The following is a 23,920-nucleotide window of genomic DNA, read 5'->3' as shown; positions in this document are numbered from 1 at the left end:
AGGTAACAAACTGCGCTTGTTCTTATGGGTTTGGACAGTCAATGTAAATGTTAAAGCCTACTGCTACAAACAGCATGGGGCTTAGATAAAGGCACAGAAGGAATGTAAATACATTTTTCAGCCATGAGAAATTGCTTGTATGTTCAGGGAGTATTATTAAAGTCACAAAGTCAGTACTCAAGAGCATGAATACAAGTTCCTGTGTATAGGCCTTGTGATCCAATCCTTAACTATTAGATTTTGTAAAGTCCCACTGAGACAAACCTGCTTTGGTTTCCTGATTAACACAGTACAGTTCACTGGGAGCTGTCATTTGAATTCAGGTGCAGTATTATCTTTTGTTTTTCAGATGATGTTATCAGAGTAGCTGCTACAAGTCTTTCCTCTAGTAAAAATAGTACTCTTCCTTATCACAGCTCTATTTCTCCTGCCTTCGGAGCATAGTAGAGGAGCAAATTTGTGCAAAAAGTCATGTACTTTAGTGAGGAGAAACTGTAGTGATTTCCTGAGGAAATCAGAAATTCTGTCTTCAGAATAGGAACTTAAAACAGTTTAAAAAAAGAAAAGTATGACAAAGCAGTCTTGATTCATATGTGAGCTACTCATTGAGTAAGGATCATTGATTATATATAAGGAATTAAACAGAATTCTCTTGAGAGAAACAGCTTTTGTTGATAAAGAAGGTTGTTGGGCACATGAAGATGAAAAGTATACAGTAGAACAAAGTATTATAAAAGCTGAATGTGGAACATATTTGTATAAGAGGCAGAACTAAGGTTACATTGATGAAGTAACTTGTGTTGTTTTCTGACTTTTGAATGCTTGATTTTGCAGCCTTAAAAATTTGTTAAGAATAAATTTTGTACGCTACATAAACATAAAACTGCAAAAATAGATTAATTATACTGTTCTCTTGTTCTTAATATTCTTCTGCTTCCGTGAGTCTTGCTAATGAAAAACATTTCCTTCTATCATGTATCACTGCAGACACAATTTTGAATATTTTTGTGAATGTTGCTGTTGTATTTACCATTTTAAAGAAGAAAGCAGCATGCCATATTGTGAACAATGACACGGACTCTGGATATTGTTTTGCTACAGTGAAAAAGGGATTTGAAGCATAATGTACCAAATAGTGGACAGATATTTAGTAACAGACAGCAAGAAAAAGACATTGCATTAATTTGTCCAAGATGACTGTGTTGGATAGCATATGGAAAAACAGAAAATATAATGTCTTTCTTTTTAATACCATGTGCAGTTACCTCACAGTGTTTTCTCGTTAAATTGAGTTCCATTTTTGATACATGTGGTGTATAACTGAAGAAGTGCTTCTAGTTCTTTGTGTCTTTCAAATTGTGGATTCTACCATATCCAAACATACTGTTCAGAAGAGATGTGGCAAAAACATCACTAAATCTCTGACAGCGTCTTCAAAAGCATAATCCATCCAAACATCTGTGTTCTTCATAATGTGCATGTTTTCAGAGAACTTCAACCAGACTTTGAAGCCACTTCCACATTCTACCCTTGCAGAATCACATCTGTGAAATATTTGGTTTCTGGAATGGACTGGTAGATTCTCCAGTAAGATAATACAAGACCAAGACATTGTCAAAGTCATGCAAATCTCCAAGTAGTATATGTGGCATCTCAATTACCGTGAAGATAGCTGCAATCTGATGTAATGTATATTCATGCCATAACAGTTTTAGGATACCAGGCTTGTTTTATGCCTTTATCTATATCTTATCAAATAAGACCTATCTGAGACCCAGCAGTCTGTCTCAGAAATGAAATATATCTCTTCTTGTTCATGTCAGTAGTGCTGGTGCAAAGGATGGATTATAAAACTTGTGTTTTATTACTTGCCTATATCCTTTATGAGTTGCTAATATTTCATAATATTTGTTGTGCAGGTTAAATACAAAGAAGAAATTCAGCATGCAACTCCTATTTCTGATCCACCTGAACTACGGAGAATCAAGGAAAACCAGAAGAATATAAGCAATGTGTGCCCTGTTTTCACTGTTTGCAATCTTTATTGTGTGTCGGAGCCTCAGTGAATACGTGTGTGATGTTTGTGCTGGTTTCTGTTTGTCCACAAAGACTAATTTAGTCAATTAATAATTAAGATGTTAACTCCTTAGCCCTGCACTTTAACTTACAGAGTGAAACATTCCTATTGAAACATCAGTTGTTTACCTTTGAAACAAAAAAATTACAGTAGTGTGAGTCTTAAGTATTGTGGTAGAAAGATGATGGTGTTTACTAAGGAATGATATTTTCCAGCCGAATGTAGTCTGCTCTGTAATGATTTCTAATGCATTGATGTACTCCTGTTACTTGGAAGTCTTTGTGTAATACCTTTTGCTGTATTTACTAGGTTCAGTATAAAGAGCAGCTCTACAAAGCTACACCTGTAAGTGTCACTCCAGAGATTGAAAGAGTCAAGAGGAATCAAGAGAATGTCAGCATGGGAAGTTTCTCTCATTTATTCCTTTGCATAATTGCTGGGTATACAGGATCAGTATAAAGTTTTGTCTCCAGAACCTGTACCTCTTCTTTAGTTAGCAGGCTCAGTAATGGAATTATTTGAAAATCCTCTTTTAGGAAGCAGTTTTGAAAAGCCACTCTTCTGTTCAGAAAATGGCATTTAAAACACTGCATCTCAACTGAAGAAATGGCTGCAGTTTTTTATTATACTGTCGTGGATATTTGCAGGAAATCTTCACGGATTTTTTTTTTATAGAATATTTATTCAGCCTTTTTTTTTTTTTTTTTTTTTTTTTTTTTTTTTTTTTTTTTGTTTAAATGGGTAAAACTCAAAATCCACTTCTCTCCTGCCTGCCAAGAGGCTGGCTCCTCTCTAAATTTCCTATCAGATTTTGCTTAATGGCTGAAGAAAATATTAGAAAGTTATTCTGTTTGTAGGAGCATGTGGAAGAAGGTAGGAGATTTTTGAGTATGCAGTTGCATTTTTGCAGAAGTTGTACCACGTTGATGAGCCTTTCTCCTTAGTGAGACTTCCATCAGCATCCATATTTAGTGTGGCTGAATATGTAGACTATGTAAGTTAAAACATGAATCATATCCTTATGGAATTTTTGTGTGTGGAGAAATACACATTTACAGTGTTTGCTGCTGAAATTCAGGTTTTTCATTTGCTCTGTGTGAGTTTATTACATTATTTGTGGTTTACTCCATTCCAAATAGAAGATATTTCTCTGTACTGCCAAAGACCAGTGTGGTAAATGTTGAGATATTGTGTGCATCTGTGTGCCTGTTCACATAAATGCATTAATAAGAAGACTTTACAGAAAGAATTCAAGGCTTTGCTTCAAAAACCAAGTTTTATAAGCTTTAATAAACTTCAAATGTATTTCAGCTTTTCATTTGTTTCCTGGATGACCTTTTAAATCATACATTTTAATGTAATACAATTTGATGTTGCTTTAGCTGACATAGTATATACCATTTTATTCTGTTAACTAATAGGTTCACTACAGAGAGCAGCCTGGCAAAGCTACTGCTGTGAGCATCACTCCGGAGATAGAGAGAGTCAAGAAGAATCAAGACAATATCAGCTCGGCAAGTTGTTTGGCTCTTTTTGTTGTTTATATTTTCAGTCGCTCGAGGTATATAACAAGGATGTGCTTTTGCATTTAAATTTGATATGTCTAGTAAATGTAACTGCATCATGTATGTATTGTATGTATTTTTGCGCATTTACTCCTTAGCTTATATTTTTGTAGGTATGCTGTGCTTAGCTGATACGTAGTTTTAAAGTGGAGTTAGATGATCTTTGCATTTTTAAGGTCTGGGGTCAATATATTTACTAATACATTCACTACCTTTTGAAAATAGACTTGATTCTCTCCTTACAAATGCACGTTGAAATAGATTTGCATAACTGAGGAGCAATACTTTGACTGCAGTTGTATAGGTAATTCTAAAATATTTACTAACATTCAGTACTTAGGTTACAGTACAAAGTAGGAGTTAAGAGTCCATTAGTGAAAGAATGACACTAAAAGACAATGTTGTTTATATTTAGAAGAAGCCATAAGCCTTCACTAGGCAAAGAAAACCAACTACTTCTACTGTTTTACAGTTCTAAATGTGGGATTTTTTTTTCCCTCTTTCTTTTCCCCCTCAGATAATTAACCATGGATCTATATTTCTAGCACAAGTATGTAAAATGAGCACAGAAGAAGCTCATTAAGAGAAATGTGACATTTTGTACTTAAGGCTACATAAAGCACATATGTTCTCTTTGAACTTTCTCACTGAAAACAGTATACCACATTCAGTCTTGTTCCAGACGTTGCTTTTGTGCTGCTAGCAAAAGCTAGCAAAAGCTAGCTACCTAACTGGAGTAAAAAGGCTTCCAAAGCAATACTTGGCTCATAACTCTTGAATTCTCTAGAGACCTAGAGGTTCTTATGCTAATCCCTATCTGGAAGTAGACTGAGGATGGAATCTGGGTCTGCTTGGGTTGTCATCAGCCATAAATGTATGCTTTAAAATTGTCCAAGACAAGTCAGTGGTATTTGGTTGTTACGTTGACCCTAACTCATAACCAGTTAACAGCTGATAAAAGAGTTATTTCACTTATGGTGTTAAGAAAGTAAAAAGTCAAGAGTTTCAACTTTCAGGTAACTTTTTTATTTTTTATTTTTTATTTTTGTTTTTAGCTGGTTGATGGAATAAACATGCCCTTTGGTCTTAACAGTACAATCGCCCATCCGTATTCCCTTTTCAAAATTAGGTCACTAGAAAATGAGTATAAAGAAAGAAACCTGGGCATTATGGTTTGGAAAGAACGCCATTGCAAAGTGTGGTTCTCCCCATCCCTTCTCCTGTAAACAAAACCTTCATGTGTGCTGTTGTTGCTGTTTTGCAGGTGAAGTACAGCAGTGATCAGAGGCAGATGAAAGGTAGACGTAGTATGATTCTAGACACACCTGAGCTAAGGCATGTCAAAGAAACACAAAACAACATCTCAATGGTAGGGTCCTTCTTCTTATAACTAGAATATACTAAGGAATGGCACTTGACTTCCACTGGATTTTGCCTTCCATTAATATAGGTAACTAATGAAACTCTCTGCTCAAATATGGAAGGAATATTTTCTTCTTATGCCTGTTAAGAGAGTGTTTGCTAACTGCATATGACTGTAATGAACATTTTCAAAATACTAATAAACAGTTTTCTAACTGATAAATGTCTGTTCTTTTTTTTTCTTTTTTTTTTTTTTTTTTTTTTTACTTGCTTTAAAATAAATCCTCATTTGAGCATCACACAGTTTGACTGGATTTGGTGACACACTGCACCTTGTGCCTGTGCATGTTCCTGGTTTCTGTGTGACTTTTGTTCCTGGAATGAGTTGTTTTGTGTGCATTTGCTTGTGTGAGAATGTTTGTCATTTTTAAATCTTTGATGATTAAAGATTAAAAAAAAAATGTAAATATAATCAGGGATGCCACCTTTATAACTCTTACTAATACTGGTTTTGTTCCAATACTTTGTTGTATAACACTTTCCACTTTAATGCCTTTGTTTTCCATTTCTTTAGATTTTTTTTTTTAAAGCAGATTTCTTAGAATAAATGCAGTTTGTTCTGATGTTTATTTTATATTTTTGTTTAAAGCCAATGATCATATGATAAAACAAAGGAGCAAAAAAGTTCCTTTTTGTTTTTTGAACCTTTGTGTATAATCAAAATTCTCAGTGAATGAAAGTACTTGAGTTCTGAAGCTGTTACTAGTGGAACATTTTCACTGACAGATATAGTTTTTTACACCACCAGAGAGCTACCCTAACTTAGAGAAGAATATGGACCTGATGATCTCCTGAGGGCTTTTCCTGTTGTTTTTAGTAGTTTCTGTGACTGGAAGATGATGCTTTACTGCTGGAATTAATGTCTTGGTGACAATGCAAAACAAATGAAAAAGTGATAATATAATATCAGGAAATCAGGTCAGGGAAGCAGTCTGGATGGCCTGCCCAAATCTTTTGTATCTCATGTGTATAACAGTTCTGTTGTGGTGAAAAACTGAGAGAATGTAGTGCCTCATAAAGAAACAAGTATGGCTAGAATAATCATTTGCTGTTAATTGCTGCTTTGGAAAAATGTTATTCCTCTTGTTTTCCTAGGTTAAATATCATGAAGATTTCGAGAAGACAAAGGGCAGAGGCTTCACCCCAGTGGTGGATGATCCTATAACAGAGCGGGTGCGGAAAAACACTCAAGTTGTAAGTGATGCAGCATATAAAGGGGTGCACCCACATATAGTTGAAATGGATAGAAGACCTGGAATAATTGTTGGTAAGTTGTTAAATAATACTGCTTTCCTAAATACTGTGAGAAAGATGAAAGCCTTTGCTCATGTTCTTCATTACAACGGAGAAAAATTGCTCTCAAATTTTATTTTCGCTCTTTTCTCAGTGTGAAACTTGTGTTGAAACAGTGGTTCAATGGCAGCTTCTAGGGAAGTAGTTATAGGTTGTTTTCTTTATAAATATGGTTACTCACTGTTGTTGCTTTGTTTCTGAATTCTGACTCCTTCATTTGGCACAGAAAAACAATGATTAAAGTGGTAGTTCTCCAAGATTTAAATGTTGCATACCAGATCAGATTTCCCCTTAGACCACTAAGCTATTTCTCTAGAGCTGACATTAGTCCATGTACTACTCGTTTTAGAATTTCACACAGTTTTTTAAGTAGTATAAGATGTAGCTCATTAAAAACTTGGTAGATCTCTAGTGAGCCAGAAACCAGTATTCAGAGCTGATGTTCTAATAGGTGATCTAAGATAAGACCAGGAGTTTGGGTGTAGGATGCAAACTAGTTTTGTGTTAGGAGAGAAACTATTGCAATAGCAAATCTCAGAGAGCCACACATTCTGGATCTAGGGCAACAACTTGTTCAGATAAATCAGTGTATGTACAGACCCAAACACCTGATAAAATACTCACTTCCATAGCTAGAGGTGGCGCAGACAAAGAGAGAAGGAGAAGTACCTGCAAGATTGCAGTTTAATGTGTACTCCAGTGCATATTTTAAACCTTTTTCTGCATTGCATTTGTGCTGTATCCCAAAGTGAGATTCATGAATGCAATCTTGTATTCAGTAACTGAAGGCTTGCTAACACAAACAGATTAGGATTAAAAACATCTCTGAGAAATTCATGAGCTATGTGACTGAAATATTAGTAATTTTTATTACTGTATATCAACCTGGAACATTTTTGTGTCGAAACAGACAAAAATTTTTAGTTATCCGTACCTACGAAAACAGCAAAAATAGTGCCACCATTTAAGAGAAATAAGCCATGACAAACCTAAGAGCCTAATATCCAGTGATATTTCAGCTTCAGGCTTTTTCAGAGTGACTGCAGTTACAGTCTCTTCTTGTTTAAAAAGCAGCAGTATGCTCCCTGTTCTTGGAATGTCTTTGGCAGCTGGAAAAAAAACTGCAGACTGCAAAAAAACAACTGTAACGCTTGAGTTTTTTTTGTAGCTGATAGAAGTTCAACCAGTTAAAAAAAGTATCTCTGTTAGAATTCATCTGGTTGGTTTTTAAGTATAATTGGTGAAGCTGTAATAATCTTTTTCAAGTGCCTGATTGCTAAAATTAATACCTGTGCTCAGGAAAATAGGCACTAGTTTTAGCCATGTTAAAGCCATCTAAAGCCATAAAGATAAATTAATCCATCTGAGCACTGGCTCTGTGACAAAAGAGACTTCATGATTCTCACATGAGTTTAAGGGTATTTGAAATTGACATAAATTACCAGGATGTTAAAACTGTTAAGTGCTACAAATTGCCAAGATCTGATTCTTTGTACGTTATTTCAGATTACAAAGACACATAAAATCAATACAAAGCAGTGGCTGCTGCACTCATGCTGCCATGAAGCATACTTTTTAAGATTTTTTACTTATCAAGGCATGAGCAAACAGAAAGAGGCAGATACCAGTTCTTCCACCCCTCTCAAGTCTGTTGGTATTGTATGTGGTTGTGTAATTAATCATCATTAGGACTTGCACATAGTTCATCAAAAGATTGTACATTACTAAAAGATTATACCTTTCGTCAAGACAAAGTTGTTGGCATTATTCTTCACCTTATAGGAGTGAAAATAGATAATACATAATGTACACAACCCAAATCTATTCCAAGGCCATAGGATTTGTTTCGTTAGCTCTGACTGTTCTTTCCATTTCCATTAATTGTTTGAAACACAACATATTTGGGGTTCCCATAGTCCTGTTTTACCTACCAACACATTATTTAGCTTTGTACCACTCAAATAGGCAAAATAACCAAGCTGGGAAGACAGTTATTTTTCCCATTTCCCCATGGAAATCTGAGTTAATCTTAAAGACAGGTCTGCCCAAGAAACAAACCACTAGTAAAAGGGTGTGATCTGAAATACTTATGCTTTAAGTGATTATGGTTAATATAAAAAATTTATTTTAAATGACTTTTGAGAGATTAAGTGATTATTGTATTTTTTGGCATAGCAGTAATGAATTATGTATATTACAGATTGCTGTGAGTAGATTGAGTAGTCACACTGGAGCTGATTATGCATTTGTTACAAGCTTCCTCTTGTGCAACACTATTTGTTAAAACTTTATGAAAACTGCACTTGAATCTGTGTTCCATTTTATGCTGTGTTTATAAGTAGAGCTCGGACTCTTTTTCTCATGGATTCTTTTTCTTTCAATATTCCTGTTCAGACTTCAAGAGATATTAATAATTTATTTGTGTGAATTAAAGTTGTAGGTTACTGAATTGAATGAATTTCAACAATGCTTTTCAATATTGTGGTAATGAATCAACATTAAGTCCACATCCCTGGAAATCTAGCTGTTTGAAAGACAAGGAGAATTACTACTTAAGATCAGAAGTGGCCTTCGTCTTACCCAAATGTAGATGTCTAAAACATAGATTTCTACAGCTGGATTTGACACTCTACTTCATTTTTTTTTTTTATATTAGTGAGGAGAAATAAATACTTCTGATCTTAAATGACTTGAGGAACTTTTAGAAGTTTATTTCGAATAAGATGAAGTATACCCTTGATTCTGCTTATTTGGCCAATTTGCAAAGTTGACCTTGGGCTCGTACCTTTATAATGCGCATTGTCTCGCTGTAGAGGTGGACAAAGCATGCTGATGGTGGTATGGAGAAATCATCTTGTAGCTCTGATAATTCTGTTTTTCCTGTGGAAAAGAGCACCATTATGTGATATTTTGCATGTTTTTACTTATTTAGACTCATGAAAATACTATACCCTATTTAGAAAAGGAAAAATAAAAATGGAGAAAAAGTCTCTAAATAATGCCAACTCTTAAAATAGATACAGCTAGTAGTTTAAGCTGGAAATTAATTTTTTTAAGTCCTTGCAGGTGAACATGGAGATGTTTTAGTTAATTTTTAGATGAAAGTTAAAACTCACTGCTTCCATACTTTTACTTCCTTTATTGTTTGTCTGTCCTATCACTTCTGTGCTTTGGGGAAAGATCTTAAGGTTTGGCGCACAGATCCCGGCTCCATCTTCGACATTGATCCTCTGGAGGACAATATTCAGTCTAGGAGTCTGCATATGCTTTCTGGTATTGCTTATATCCTGATTTTTCACCAAATCCACTTTTTTTTTTTTTTTTTTTTTTTTTTTTAATTTAAATTGTGTTTATGAAACAAAGCTGATACAGGAAATTTTCAGGTCAATATGCCAGCCATCCATTTAATATGTATGCTTTTTTTTTTTTGCATATATGTGTGTGTGTGTGTATATATATGAGTTCTTTATAGAAATATGTTCCAGGAATTTCAGCCATAATCACATGTTCAGATAAGAAATAGTGAAAGAAATCTTGTCCTAAACAACAATTACTCATACCTACTCATACTTAGAAATAGTCCCTTAAAAAAACATTGATCTTCTTAGTCCTTATAATATGTAGGATTTTGAAATAGCTGGACATCACTACAATTTTAGAGATATAAAAGGTTGGCATATTAATGAGATTGATTTTTTTTTTTTGCTATGCAAATTTTGCTTATGTAGCACAATATTATTTCTCATGGTATTGTTTGTATTTCCGAGGATTATAATTTATCATTGTTTATAATTTAAGGGTAGATGGAAAAGTAAGGAAGTTAATGTAATAGGCAAAAATGTATTGGCTCAACAGCTTCTTTTATTTGTTTTTAAAATATATTTATTTTGAAAGCTTAGCTTTGCACATTTATCTTCTTTGCCACTGAAAGTGGAACCCTAAATATCAGTTACATGTCTTGCAGTAGCATTCTACATGCACTTGTGTGAATGCATGAATTAAGGAACTTTTTGATTTTCCACTGGAAATTTTCATATGCTTCATCTCTTATTTTTTTTGAGTACCCTACCATTTCAGCTATTCTTTTAAACAAGAGAACAAACTTAATTATATCTGATTTTGAAGCAACTTTCTGAACTAATAATGTTAAAAAATATAGACAAAATTTTATACAATTCATTTTTGTCTAATTTAAACACTATCAGTGTATGAATATCAGTGTTAGCAGTAGTTGTTCTTGCTGTTATTGTGCTTTTCTTTTCTGAAATCTATTTACTGTGATATTATTTCTTTCTACCTTTGTAGAAAGAGCGAGCCGCTACAGTAAGCAGTACTTACATTCTACAAGTTTGGGAGATTATAAATCAGATGGTTCTGACACGAACCCTACCTTTTCTTACTGCAGTGAGATAACAAGGCCATCTGATGAAGGAGGTAGTCCTTATTCCCTCTTTTTTCACTAGTAACACTGTCATAATGTATCGAGACCTCACAGGCCTGCATTAACTCAATATCCTCGTATAATCACAAATCATTGGAAACTGTCTTGCACTGATTATTTAAGGAAGAAAAGCAAAATCTCCAATCTGCACAGTTTGTTGCATGCATTTTGCTTTATTGTGTATTCCTTTTAACCATTTTGAGGAGTGTGTCAATTCAAAATCTCTACTAACTCCCATCTACAGTGCTGAGGTGAGGGTGCATTGTGTTTTTGCAAAACTTGCATGAGTTGGATTATTTTCTTTTGAAAGACAAAATATAACTGAAAAAAATAATCCTCTCCACAGAAAAAATCAAATTTACCACGTTCTTTTTAGTGAACCAATCAACCATATAAAAGCATTTTTTTGACAGAAGCTACTTCTTCCCATATCAAATTGTGCAGGTTTTTGTGGCTGTTTCCATCCTAAAAGGAAAAGTAGGAAAGTCTGATGGCTTTCTCCTATGTGAAAGTTTTCTTAGAGACTTTTTTTTAAGGGTTTTTATTTTAGAGCACTCTGCATAGGTTTATCAGTAGTTTCATCTTTGGAGACTGAAGCAGAGGAAGGACTGGAGTCTTATGTGTAGGGGGTCGTATGATATGGAAATTCATTTGTGTTGTATGATCCAGTGCCAATCATAGAAACCAAGCTGAGCTGCTTAAAGTTGTGTGTCCTGGTGTGAAGAGTGGTGTGATAAATTGAAGGCTGCAAGTAAAAATTTAATTTGTATTTTTTCTCAAGCCCACTCTATGTAACAAGTAAAGAAAGAACATGCTACAACCAGAGGAAATTCTGGTTTAGGATTAGTCAAGTCAGTCTGACTCAGGTTTAGGCAAGCAGTTGGCATCCAGTCTTGTTCAACAGGTTCATCAATGACCTGGATGAAGGGATAGAGTCCATCTTCAGCAATTTTGCTGATGATACAAAGCTGGGAGGAGTGGCCTTCACACCAGAAGGCTGTGCTACCATTTAACAAGATCTGGACAGACTGGAGAATTGAGCAGGGAGGAACTTGATGAGGTTTAACAAGAGAAAGTATGGAGTCTTGCACCCGGGGGGGAATAACTGCATCTGTCAGTACAGGTTGGGGGCTGACCTGCTGGAGAGGAGCTCTGCAGAGAAGGACCTGGGTGTCCTTTCTGGGAATAGGTTAGCCATGGGCAGCAGTGTGCCCTTGTGGCCAAGAAGGCCAATGGTCTCCCGGGGTGCATTAAAAAGAGGGTGGGAAAATGGGAATTGGGCATGGTGGCACCTTGACTCCAAAGTTTATATAGACAGTAGAACACACAGTACTACAGTATTTTCCAGTGGGACATGTGTATTTCGTATTTTGAAGTATTTATATAGCTTGAAGTGGGAGTAAAGTCAATGAAAAAAGTAAATCCTATAATCTCTGTCCCCAGTGGCATGTCCTCCTTGTGTGCTTTGAGCCTTCTGAAGAAGGGCTTCAGAGCAGCTGCTGTTCTCCTTTTCTCCCTCCATCCCTCCCTTTCTTCAGACTTTATGGGTTATTTTTATCCTTTCCTCACTGAGACAGGAACACGTTGTAGACCACTAGAGGTACTGTTGTTTGATCTGTAGTCTGAACAATAAACCCAAACTGAAGAAATACATTATTTTGTATCATAGGCAACATTGCTCAGCATGGCACTGATAATTGTAACACTGATTTCAAAGATGTTTCCTTCTCCCCCGCAGCCACACTTTTGTGGTTCTCTATCTAAAATTTTTGTAGGTAGGATTTGCTTCAGGCACACATAGAATCATTTAGACTGGAAGAAATCTTTAAATCCTACCATAATAATTTCAAACCACGTGCACCACAGAAACTCTTAGAGAAAGGAGCTATGCTGCAACTTCTGCTCCTGGTTTTTCTGGTTAGAAGACAAACCATTCTGCTGAAATAGAATGAAAAACCTCTTCATTTCACATGCTGGATTTGCAGAGATGCTCCCTTGTATTTGGGCAAGAAGTCTGCTTGTGTTATGACTCTTCTGTTGTGCCAATAGATAGAAGAGGAAAGGAAATAGAATTCCATTCTTTTCATCTCTTGTCACATTTTGTACTAAAAAGAAAAAAAAAAAAACCCTCTGCTTATGAGGGTGGAAAAAATTTCCGTTAATAATAGACAAGTCAACGAAAATACCAGGAAATAGTATCTGACCTCTTTTTATATTTATAGAGGTCTGTCTTCCATCTCCAGTGCACCTGGCAGGAGTGTAAGGCAGAAATCCTTCACCCTTCTTCCCATTCGTATTCAGTTGCTGAGCTCAGTCATTCTAGGAGGTCAAACAGAATGACACAGCAGTTACATTTTCTCCTCTGGCAGTCCGGGAAGAATGGTTCTTTTATGTTAGGAAGCTGAACAGTTTTTCCATAATGTTGTTCACTAGAGCCTGATAATCAAATATAGCATTTAGAGGGAGAATGATTGTAGATTTCATAGGACAACTATAAGCTTTTGTGGGTGTCTTGTCCCCTTTCATATCAGCAAGCTGCACTGCTACTGAGGGCAGAGCACATCAAAAGAGAGATGTGGGCTCCCTCTCAGTAAGGGTCACGTATACACTTCTCTTGTCAACCAGACTCTTGCACTTGTTTATGAGTTTTTATTTTTGTTTTGGACTAGGTGATGCTTTGGTTTTGCCTCTTTTATGTGTCAACCCCCAACAGGTTCACCAACCTGGAAGTTGTTTCCACTAAACAGCATAGTGGTAAAACATTTTGCTTTTTCATCTTTCAGTATTTCTGTTCTTAAGTGCTGTGCAAGTCCTTGGAGTTGGATAATAGACATCTCTACCACAAACCTGTTGTAACACCTTTGAACTAAACTAAGTACTTCTCTGTGAATATAATAGGGGCACAAGTGCATGCATATCTAATTGGTAGCTATTAATTAAATAGGTAAAAGTTAGTTGCAAGAGCTCAGGTTTCAATTAGAAAAGTGTTGAATGTGTTTTTTGAACACGTGTTAACGTCTAATTAAATTTCTGTGAACAGAAGTTTTCTGACAATGCTTAATACATAACTTGGTCTCCTCTGAATAACCAATTTCAATCTTTTAAGTCACGTAAGTCTGGGGTTCCAGAACAGCAATGGGACTTCATGTATGCATTACTTCAAACTGTCTTTCCTGCTCTGCACGATCAGACTCTTAGATAATGTCCTCTGCTTTCATTGAGTGCTTTATTATTACAGAATACGAGAGAAATGAGTCCAGAAAACTAGATTTCATTCTCTTCCTGTGAGGTATTTGTATAACATCATTTTTTAACGTAAAACTTGAAACTACTTAAAACTTCTTATGGAACTCAGTGAAGGCTAGATTTTGCCATCAGTTAAGTTTTGATTAAGGTTTGATTTCGGGCTGTATGTATAAAACATTAAAATTGAAATTGTGATTCAGTTGAAAAGCTCATTTTCCTTCAGTGTGTGCTCACTGAGGATGAGTTAATGTTCCAGGAAGAGAGCTTTACATTTCACAGTTCAAAAATATTTTGCTTAGATTCCCTCTGCCTGTCTTGGATTCCTATGCTTCTCTCCGACATTCTTGAGAGTTGACAGCATAAAAAGGCAATTCCCACACATTCAGGTAGAGGGGAATCCAGAGAAGACCCCATTTTCAATTTCTGCAGCATGGCAGCAGTTTAGGAGACCCTTCTGTTTCCTCTGCAGCTGTCTCAGTTAGATGTTCCCTTTTCCTTGAAACAGTCTGTGAGTGGAAAGAGGTACGGGAAATTGTTATGACTCAACAGTTGGAAGTGTTAATGGCTCCCTTGTAAGCAGTTGTTTCTGTTGTTCAGACTTCTAGCAGTTTTGATACACTTCAGAGGGTTTCATACCCAGCAGACAATAAATATCATCCATAAATGTATGTGCAGTCACAGACTAGATGCTGGTGGCTGCTCTTCCACCACTGCTCAGTCTGGTTATACCCTCCATACAAATACACAACAGCATAGACCTCAAAGCATGGTTTCCATATGTGATGAATGTGTAGGGTTCTTTCTTGATGCAAATGGACAACAGTTGATGTTCAGTACATGTGAATTCAAACTGTAATTGAAGGCATGTGAATATGTAACATATTAACATAACCTTCATTTTACTAACTCTTTTCAATTGTGAGGAAGCCTAGAGCAAAAACCTGCTTATTCACAACTTAAGAAGGAATTGCAGCTTCCTGTGGAGCTCTATGGCCCTACTAGGAAATAGGATGCCTCAAGCTGGCTTTCAGACGTTTTGTGCCTTCATAAACAAAAGAATGTGGTATTGCGTGCAAGGGAAGGGAAGGCGTATTGTTTTCACAGCTGAGACATGCTGCAGTTTAGGTGGAGTCTCAGCCAAAAAAATCAGCTTGTAATAAGGTTTACTTGCCAGTGACAGCAAATTCTTGCTGCAATTCCTATTCAGAATTTCAGAGCAGGATGCCACATGATTTCATTATATCCCTGTTGCTGTAGCAGTAGGAAAAAGGGAGTTACTGTTAGGTATTGTGATACAACAGCTGCTGATACTCATGTAGGATAAACTTGCCAGGCTATATGGCTACCATTGAAGACTAATTTCTAGATAATACTCCATTAGTTTCTGCTGTAATTCTGCTGTAATAAATAAAAAATGTATGAAGTGAATAGGGGCAATCCTTTTATGAATAAATTTGAATTGCTAGACTAGTTTCCAAAATGTAATAAAATGTGGAATATCTGTGTGAAAATACATGCAGTAGGTTTGCAAACATGAGTTGAAGACCTTCTCTTTTTGAAGATATAGTCAGAAATACAATTTTCACAAATCAGAATGGAAACCATATATTGTTATTTAATAGGAAAAATGTCCACGAGAGACTTTTTTATTTGCAATCCAGAGATTTGTACTCCTTAGAGAGGCCAGAATAGTTCTCAGAAAAGAGATTGCCCTGAAGAAAACTGCAATGACGTTAACTGTTCCACCATTCCTTGAAAAATGATGTATTAAGGAAAAAGCCTTAATTAATGAATGATTGGACACACAGACCATGAAATACTACAGAGGCAATTTGCCTCCATCCTTCCATTGGGCTAGCTAGTACTTGCTAAATTCCCCTTCACCTACTATATATTATGGACTATTCATATAACTGTGACCAGTATTAATTTTACTAATATTCTTTCATGCAAATAAGGAATTTTGGAATAGGTAAAAATTTTGTGTTTTCTTCTCTGGAATAACTGACATATGAGATGGTCCCTTCTAAAAGGAAAACAAATGCCAAAATAAAATACAAGACTCCATGTAGTATGAGATTATTTTTTTCATTTCTTTTTTAAGATTCTTTTTCTTTGACATATGCTGAACAGCTACATGTGATTTTCTGTTGTAATTTCCTTCAAAAACCAATTTTAATTTATAAGAAATCCCTGTTAAGAAGTATAATTATATGATTCTGCATTCCTCACAGTAATCTACTTCAGTTCATGTTGTGGGTACGTATAATTTAGGCTTAATTATTGATGGATGATAAAATGGTGTTATAAAATGATCGTGCTTAAAGCAGTCTGTTAGTCTAATCATGACACTAATGAAACACAGTTTAATACATTTAGTGTTATCTTTTGTAATATAAGTAGCCTTGAAAGTAGAAATGATGATTTTTTTTGTACTATAAATACTTAATGTTAGTTATTTTAAATGCAGAATTAATCATTTTGTTGATTTTTTTCTTTTTTTTTTTTTTCCCAGAGCCATGTTTCCCCCCAAATATTTGATGCTTACATGACTTATTTCGTATATCTTTATAATTTAGGTTATGGAAACTTTCTAAGTTTGCAGTGTTCTGAATTTGATATGGACTCCAAATAGTTCAGAGCTTCTAATGAGGTCAATGAACAGGACAGGTATTTATTAGCACCCTGTGTGAATTAGGCCATAATTTCAGGTTTTTATTTCAACAACCTAATTATATCTGGGCTTGATATTCCAATTTAGTAATGAATACTGACTCCTGTAATGGATAGTATGCTGACAAACTGCTGCTTCTGACAGAGCACCACTGAGAGCAACAAACCTGCTAGCTAGGACATCTGTGAAAGCAGCCTTACTGACAAGCAAAGGGCAAGAAAAAGGAAAAGCAGGGAAAAAAGAAAAGAAATGAAGGGAAAGCTACAGTATGCACAGGAGAAAATGCCAAGATGTATTACTGTGTTGTTCTCGACAGTTCTAAAAACAGCACTGTTCTGTATCAGGTCTCAGCATCTCCAGTCTTCAGGTTAGTGGTTTTTGCATGTTTATGCAGTCTGACTTATTCACAGTAAATTTAACTGTGCTGTGCTACTCTTTCTGTCTCCAAAAAAATAAAACTCTATAAAAGATAAGAAAATGGGTTTAAAATGAAGCAGAGTACATGTTGCCATTTTCTAGCCTATTTGAGAAGTTATGCTAAACAATTTAACTTCAGAGTTGGATGGAAATTTTTCAGTGTTGTTCATCAAAAGATAGCATTTTAAGTGCCTTTTTTATATACTGGAATGGATCTCTTGTGATTGATGTCACAATGCCAAAAAATTGTTTATTCAGTTTCGAGATTGTTGAGGTTACATCTTGACTTTTTTGTAAAAATGAAACCAGCTTTATGTTGAAATGTTTCACTCTGAAGAATAATGTAAGTTATAACAAAGATTGAAGTTGATCAAAATTAAATCTAGATCCTTTGAAATGTTTACCAGAAATTTTCTTTACTCAGTTCTTTGTTTTTCTTTTTAAATTTTCCTTTTACATGAACCTCTGTGATTTTTTTTTATTTTTCTTTTCATCCCAGTTTGGGACAGGAGCATTTTTGACAATGAGTTCTACACTGGAAAATCATTCCTGAGGTTTTCTTAACGTTGCATGTATTCCTGCACTTTTCTGGTTTTTCTGTATACTCCTGTGGCTGCTTTTTTAAAATTTAAACTATGTCCCCTAGAAGCACAGAATCTTTTGAGTTGAAAGGGACTGTTAAAGGTTATCTAGTCTAATTTGCCTTTGCTGAACAGGGACAACCACGCTAGATCAGGGGCTTAGAGCTCTGTCCAGCCTGACCTTGTCTCTACAGGGACAGAGCATCCACTACCTCTCTGGGCACCCTGTGCCAGTGCCTCTTTGCTATAGTGTAAGAAACATCTTCTTTATATCCCTCTAAATCTCTCCTCTTTTAGTTTGAAACTTTTTCTCTAGAGAATATCCCCTTCTGACTCAGTACTGCAGGGATGCTGTAGAGTTCTGTACATCATCTCCTCTTCACCTTCTCTAACATCTCTGGGAGTCCTTACCAGTCTTTATGCTAATGGATCAATTAATGTACCTTTATAATCCAGACTACATTATGTCTCACAAGAGACAGATTGTCTGTTAGACCGGTTTCTTCAATATCTTTTTTTCATGACCAGCAACCAGCTCATGCTGGCTACGTTTGATTTAATCATACCTGAACTTCCATTTCAAATATTGTGGTCTAAGATATTAAGAATCTAAAATATAAATGCATGGTATCACACAGAAGCAGTCTATGTTAGTTGAGATACAGTTTGGACCTGAGTGCTGCGACATCTGGAGGGAAGCATCTGTGAGAGGCTCAGTTCTGCTGTGAACTGAACTCAGACCTGATGCAGAACTGGGGTTCATGGGAGCTTACCTTGGGACAACAGAGCTGATCTAGCAGTTTGCTGCCTTCTGCTGTCTATGGCCTTGGATGCCTGGTCCTGCCTCCTGTCTTGCACTGCGTGTGTTGCTGGTCTGATCCCTTTCTGAAACTAAGTGTCCTTTGGTGAGCATCACTGCTTTGGTGGTATTTTCTGCTCCAGGGACACAGCTGAATGATTTCTAAGGAAAAAGCAGAAGAGATAAGGAATTGAAAACCACAAGAAAGATATTTTCTCAAGATTGTAATGGCTACTGTGGGTGATACAACATGTGGAGAAGAAGGCAGCAGAAAGACAAAACGTAGGAAGGATCTAAATATATGTGGAACAGCAGCTTTATCTGTTTTGGGAGAGCTATTCAGTAGCACAAAGATGCATGATAATGCCATATTCCAGCTTTACTGCTATTTTATGCCCTTCAGAAAATCTACAGACACAAACCAGTAATAATCATTGTCCTTTTTCTTTCTGCTCTGCCATGCTGCTGTTATTGCTGTTTTAGTGAGTTCTTTGCATTCTTCATGGTGTGGTATAAGTAGAGATAACACCAAAGTCTAAATGCTTTAAACTGCATTATGCCTATAAGAGTAGGTGAAGGAGTTAATATTGTACATATGATCCAGTAGATGGCATGTACTACAGTAAATGGCAAAAATGTAGTAGTTAATGGAGTGGGTACATTGTTTTACTATGGATTATCTAAGTTCTGCTATTCAGAAGAATTAAAGAGAGTTTAAGTACAGTGTTGATAAAATATTATATCTTGGAACCTGTCCTTTAAAGAATTTTTCTTTTCAGCATAAACTGTTATAAACTTTTTTTAAACCTTGTAGCTGTGTAATACTCTCTTTATTATCCTTTTCCTGTTTCCACAGCCTGACCTTTTTCTTTCATGGTCGTTCTCAATGCACATCACTCTCTGCTGTCTGCTGCAGTGTCCTGATACCCACCCATCATTCAAACACAAACATTTTCTTCTGTTTCTTGGAGGCTTCTTTGTGTTTGTTTTTGACTGTGTTCATTCATTTCCTCTCTTTTCTCTGAGGAAGGAAAAAAAAAACCACTATAGTAAGCAAAATATGATAAATTCCTGCTAACAGGTAATTTTAAAATAAGTATGTCTTAATTCATAAGTTGAGAAAGACAAAAAAAAAAAAAAAAAGAGAAAGTTTTGGTACATCAGAATGCATCTGGTAAAGTCTTAATGCAACAAGAAGAAACTTCCACCTATACTTCTGGGAGCAATGGTCAGCCCTTAGATCCCTCACCAATAAATCTGGCTTCAGCTAAATGAATTTCATGTTCTACCACTGTGTTTTATTGTCCCCTTAGGTTAAGTAAACCACTGTTTTTGCTGCTGCTGCAGTCAGTGATGTTATAGAACTTTGTACTTTGGTCTGAGTCAAAAGATTGCAGGTAACTATGGATGATGATGATGATGATGATGATGATAATGATAAGTCAAACTCTTTTTTCTTCATTTTTTAATCTCACTTTGAGTTATTTTTATGTCACTAAAAACACAGCTCCAAACTGATGTCTCTTCACTGATCTATTTATTTTGTGCTTCCCAAATGTATTCCAAGTAGACAACTGTCTGAAGGTTGCTTAACTCTTTTTCTTAAATGTTTTGTTAAAAACTATTGTTTGATTTATTTATTTTATACAGCTCTCATATAGTATTCTTTTAATGGAAAAAAAGTCTGGAATTATTCAGTCGTCTTCAACACTGATTTCAAATGCTCTCTCCATAAGACTGATGGGTACTTATTGAAGCTATTTGATCCTAGAAGTTCCTCCCTTTTGTTTGTGTAGAATGTTCTCAGATGCTTCCTAGAATCTTCAGCGCTTTGAAACATATTTTATTTCCCATGATTTATGTTTTCTGTTGTGGCAGAGAAAATAGTAAGCAGATACTTTGTGACAGTTTGACAAATTTTTCTCACCTTGTGAGAAGCTGATTACAAAAGAGGAAAGCACATCTTGGACCCACTGCTGATGAGTGTCACGGAGGAGGGAGGTACAGGTTACCCTCCCCAAAATAAACTTGCCAGCTTGGAGGATATAATGAAGCAGACCATCATTTAGCCTTAAACTGGTGGGACAATTGGTAGGAGTTAAGAAATATCCATTCTGGGGAAGGAAACAAGAGTCAGCAGTTTCTCCTGGCATGTTCACTTCTTTGGGAAGAAGGAAGGGATGCTCAGGGAAGGGTGTCTGTCCCTGCCAGGGGAAAGCCACAGTCCTTTGTGGTTGCAGAGCAATCAGTATGCTGGGGAGTCAGCAGCCAGTGCTTGCTTCAGGTACTACTTCCTATGAAGTTAAAGCGTTCAGGCTGTTCTTTGTTTTGAACCCACATGGCAAATTTACTGGTATGAGGAGATGAGGCTCTGTTGCTTTCTATGAAGTGGCTTGTGTTTATGCTGGTGGTGATTTAGATAAAATATATTAATTCTGGCTTGATTGCAGAACCTTTTATTAAATTATATTTTTCTCTATTTTCTCATGAAGAATTATATCTGGTCATGTGCAAATATCTTGAAACAACACTGAAACATAAATAATTTGATGAACTACTCAGAACTATTCACTTAATGCATGATAATCCTATGAGTGTGTTAACAAGCAGCAATTCTCTGATGATTAAACTGCTTTAAAATGTCTTTGTACTCATATGCCGTTAGAATGAACTTGGCACTTCTAAAACATCCATTATTCATCATGTTCCAGTGTTACATCTGACTGTGTATCACTTTAATTTCACTCACTTAGCAAAGCAATCCATTCATTACAATAGTTTGCAACATATTTTCTAAATCAGAAAAAATCTGATTAAATATGCAGTGTTACTTATCATGAAAAATACTGTAGAATGAAAAAATGGCATCCCAAATCATGATTACATACTTAATGAATTCAAATATGCCAAGTAAAACTAAATGGATATCTTAAAAAAAAACTTTGTTAAAATCAATGATGCTGTTAGCTGGGGAAGCAGGTTATGTAAAACTTTGACCTTTCTTCTAGAAATATTTCAGCAAATAATTTCTCAGTGGTCTATGTTCATCTGTTGTCCTGATCATTCAGGAAGAAGACAGGGACAGAGCATTATTGTTGCAGATAGAAATACTTGTTGCATATGTATTTTTCTTATTTTTTTTTTCTCTGCTCCTTCTTTATTTGTTTGTTCTACAATGCCTGCGTCCTGCAATTCCTTGTCAACTCCATTAATCCTATATTAATTTTGCTCCTGCTTCAATCAGCATGTGATGACTGCTCTGCCCAGCATGCCCAAGAGAAGCATCTCACAAAGCATCAGACTGCTGAGGTGACTTCTATATGAAAATTTTTTACTCATGGGCTGTATGATCTCAAAATCATGACTTTTGTCAGAAGAATTTACTGGAGTGCAGGCTAAGTGAACCACTGTTGAAGTGCATTTTATTAACAATGTAGCCAAATGAGTTTCTGATTCAAGTAGTAAAATTCTGATAAATGGCAGTGGAGATGGACTAATAATCTCCAAAGAAGCCAGAAAACTTTATTCTCAGATCAATGTCTTGCAAAACATACACAGACATGAGGTGATTAAACTTTTCAACTCTAGATTTTGACAACCACTTCAGTCTTAATTTTGCTTTAAAAATGCTTCCTGGGCCTACTGGAAAATTAGTGAATATGAACCTATGCTTGTTTCTAAGAGGTTTTGGTCACATGTTTTTAATACATTCTGATTCAATCTGTTGCCAAATTTGGATGTTTGAACAGATAAGAAGGATTACTTATGCTTTCCTAGCAAACAACAAATTTAGGGAGTCCCTGGTTGTATTAACTCTTTCAACAACTCATTGGTACAATGAAAGTACAAGTATTAATCATTAACAGATGGATAAGAGAATCCCTAAAATAGAACTGTTAGATGACGGGAACCTGTGGAAGAGAAGTAGTTGTGTGGTTAAGAGGAAGATAGTGAAAGAGGTAGACTTGGAAAAATATAAATAACCAATGATCTCTATGCTTGGCGAAGAGCGTTGATGGAATCAGAGTAAACCAAGGAACCCAACTGTGGACTCACAGGTTTACATTCTTGTCTCTTCCTTTTAATCAGTTTTGTTTTGTTCATAGACCAGTAAGTAGGAGTTAGTTTGCAATGAGTTAGGAATTAATCATGGGTACTTCCAATTAGTACACTTCTGAAATGATTCAGCATATAGATTCATTTATCATTCTTTCTCTGAAAAAATGGCAGTTTATGGTACGTGACATTTAGTGTGTCATCTGTGGCACTATTAATGCTGAGTTAGTGGTATCTCAAGCTTCAGGATGCCTTTTTATAGTAAAACTCCTCAAGGTATGTTAAGCTTTTCTTTCCATCTAACCTTGATAGTGTTTGTGGATATATTGCTATAGCTTTGCCTACATTTATGTATAATTCAACATATGGAAAGCGTTATGTTGTGCATGCAAATAATTCTGAATTCACTATTTCATGCTATGGAATTGTTATTTACAGTGCAAATAATCTACAGGTTCTACAAATTTCTAGATGAGGACTTTAAAAAAGACAAAAAACAAAACAAAAACAAAAACAAAAACAAAACAAAAAAAACCCCCTGCCATTAATGTGTCTCTGTTTCTTTACCACACAGCCCCTGTTCTCCCTGGGGCATATCAGCAAAGCCAGTCCCAAGGATATGGATACATGCACCAGACCAGTATGTCGTCTATGAGGTCAGTGCATTCACAGCCTCATCCAGCAGGCCTGGTGAGTATTGGATTTCATAACCAATTATGTCTGGCAAGCAATCTTATCAACCATTGTGAGACTTCTTAAAGATAGGAGAATTGGTCCCCTGAGCACTACAGTCGGACTACTCGACTGTCCTAGTTCTAATTGTAAGTGATAGTCCAAATGTAGGAGAGGTATTCAGTGACTGAGGGCAGTGACAAAAAAAAGTGAAGGAGAACTGAATGGGTATGCAGCTATTTTTATTTTTTTTTTGGAAGTGGGAAGGGAGTGGCAGAGGGAGTGTTGTGCATTTTTCTGTTTGAACACTTTGTATATAAAGTTATATTTTAGTAGTTATTGTATTTTTTGTTGTTATTATCACTGCATACAGATTTTGCAGTGCAGATCTCATCACCTTTTACCATAAGAGTGTCAACTTGTTGAACTGCTTTAAATTGGTGTATATTCACTACTTCTTTTACCTTGTTTAGAGGTGAAGTATTTAATTCTGAATGAAACCTAAAGCTTTATAGAGGAAGGAAGTTTTTACTTGAGCTGAAAGAAAAAGTGAGTTGTCCTTTTGACAAGAAGTTGCATTTTATTTAAAACTGAAACTCTATGGTATTTTATGTTATAAAGGTGGTTTGGGGACGTCTGTTTTCTCAGCTGCTTTTGAGCTGAAGGGGCAAACTTGC

The 23,920-nt window shown here is 35.8% G+C and overlaps 1 protein-coding gene across 7 annotated transcripts in view; it reads left to right on the top strand.

Annotated features, from left to right (window-relative positions):
- The window catches only part of NEBL (nebulette), a 240,161-nt gene that overhangs the window by 207,211 nt on the left and 9,030 nt on the right, over positions 1–23,920 (top strand). For 3 of the 7 annotated variants that reach the window (XM_042817106.1, XM_042817108.1, XM_042817107.1), the window contains 6 exons: positions 1,920–2,012; positions 2,387–2,479; positions 3,499–3,591; positions 4,907–5,011; positions 6,160–6,331; positions 23,146–23,261. In XM_042817106.1, the coding sequence (XP_042673040.1) occupies positions 1,920–2,012; positions 2,387–2,479; positions 3,499–3,591; positions 4,907–5,011; positions 6,160–6,331; positions 23,146–23,261 (672 nt within the window). Of the gene's footprint in view, positions 1–1,919; positions 2,013–2,386; positions 2,480–3,498; positions 3,639–4,906; positions 5,093–6,159; positions 6,332–9,537; positions 9,631–10,662; positions 10,792–23,145; positions 23,262–23,920 lie in introns of those variants that run through there. The other 4 variants (XM_042817110.1, XR_006168529.1, XM_042817109.1 and 1 more) reach the window with 4 other exon arrangements.

The sequence above is a fragment of the Centrocercus urophasianus genome, unplaced genomic scaffold (genome assembly GCF_019232065.1).
Source record: "Centrocercus urophasianus isolate 14NV4802_14NV808 unplaced genomic scaffold, USGS_Curo_1.0 seq_16, whole genome shotgun sequence".
NCBI classification, from domain to species: domain Eukaryota; kingdom Metazoa; phylum Chordata; class Aves; order Galliformes; family Phasianidae; genus Centrocercus; species Centrocercus urophasianus.
This window is presented reverse-complemented; position numbering and strand designations above follow the sequence as displayed.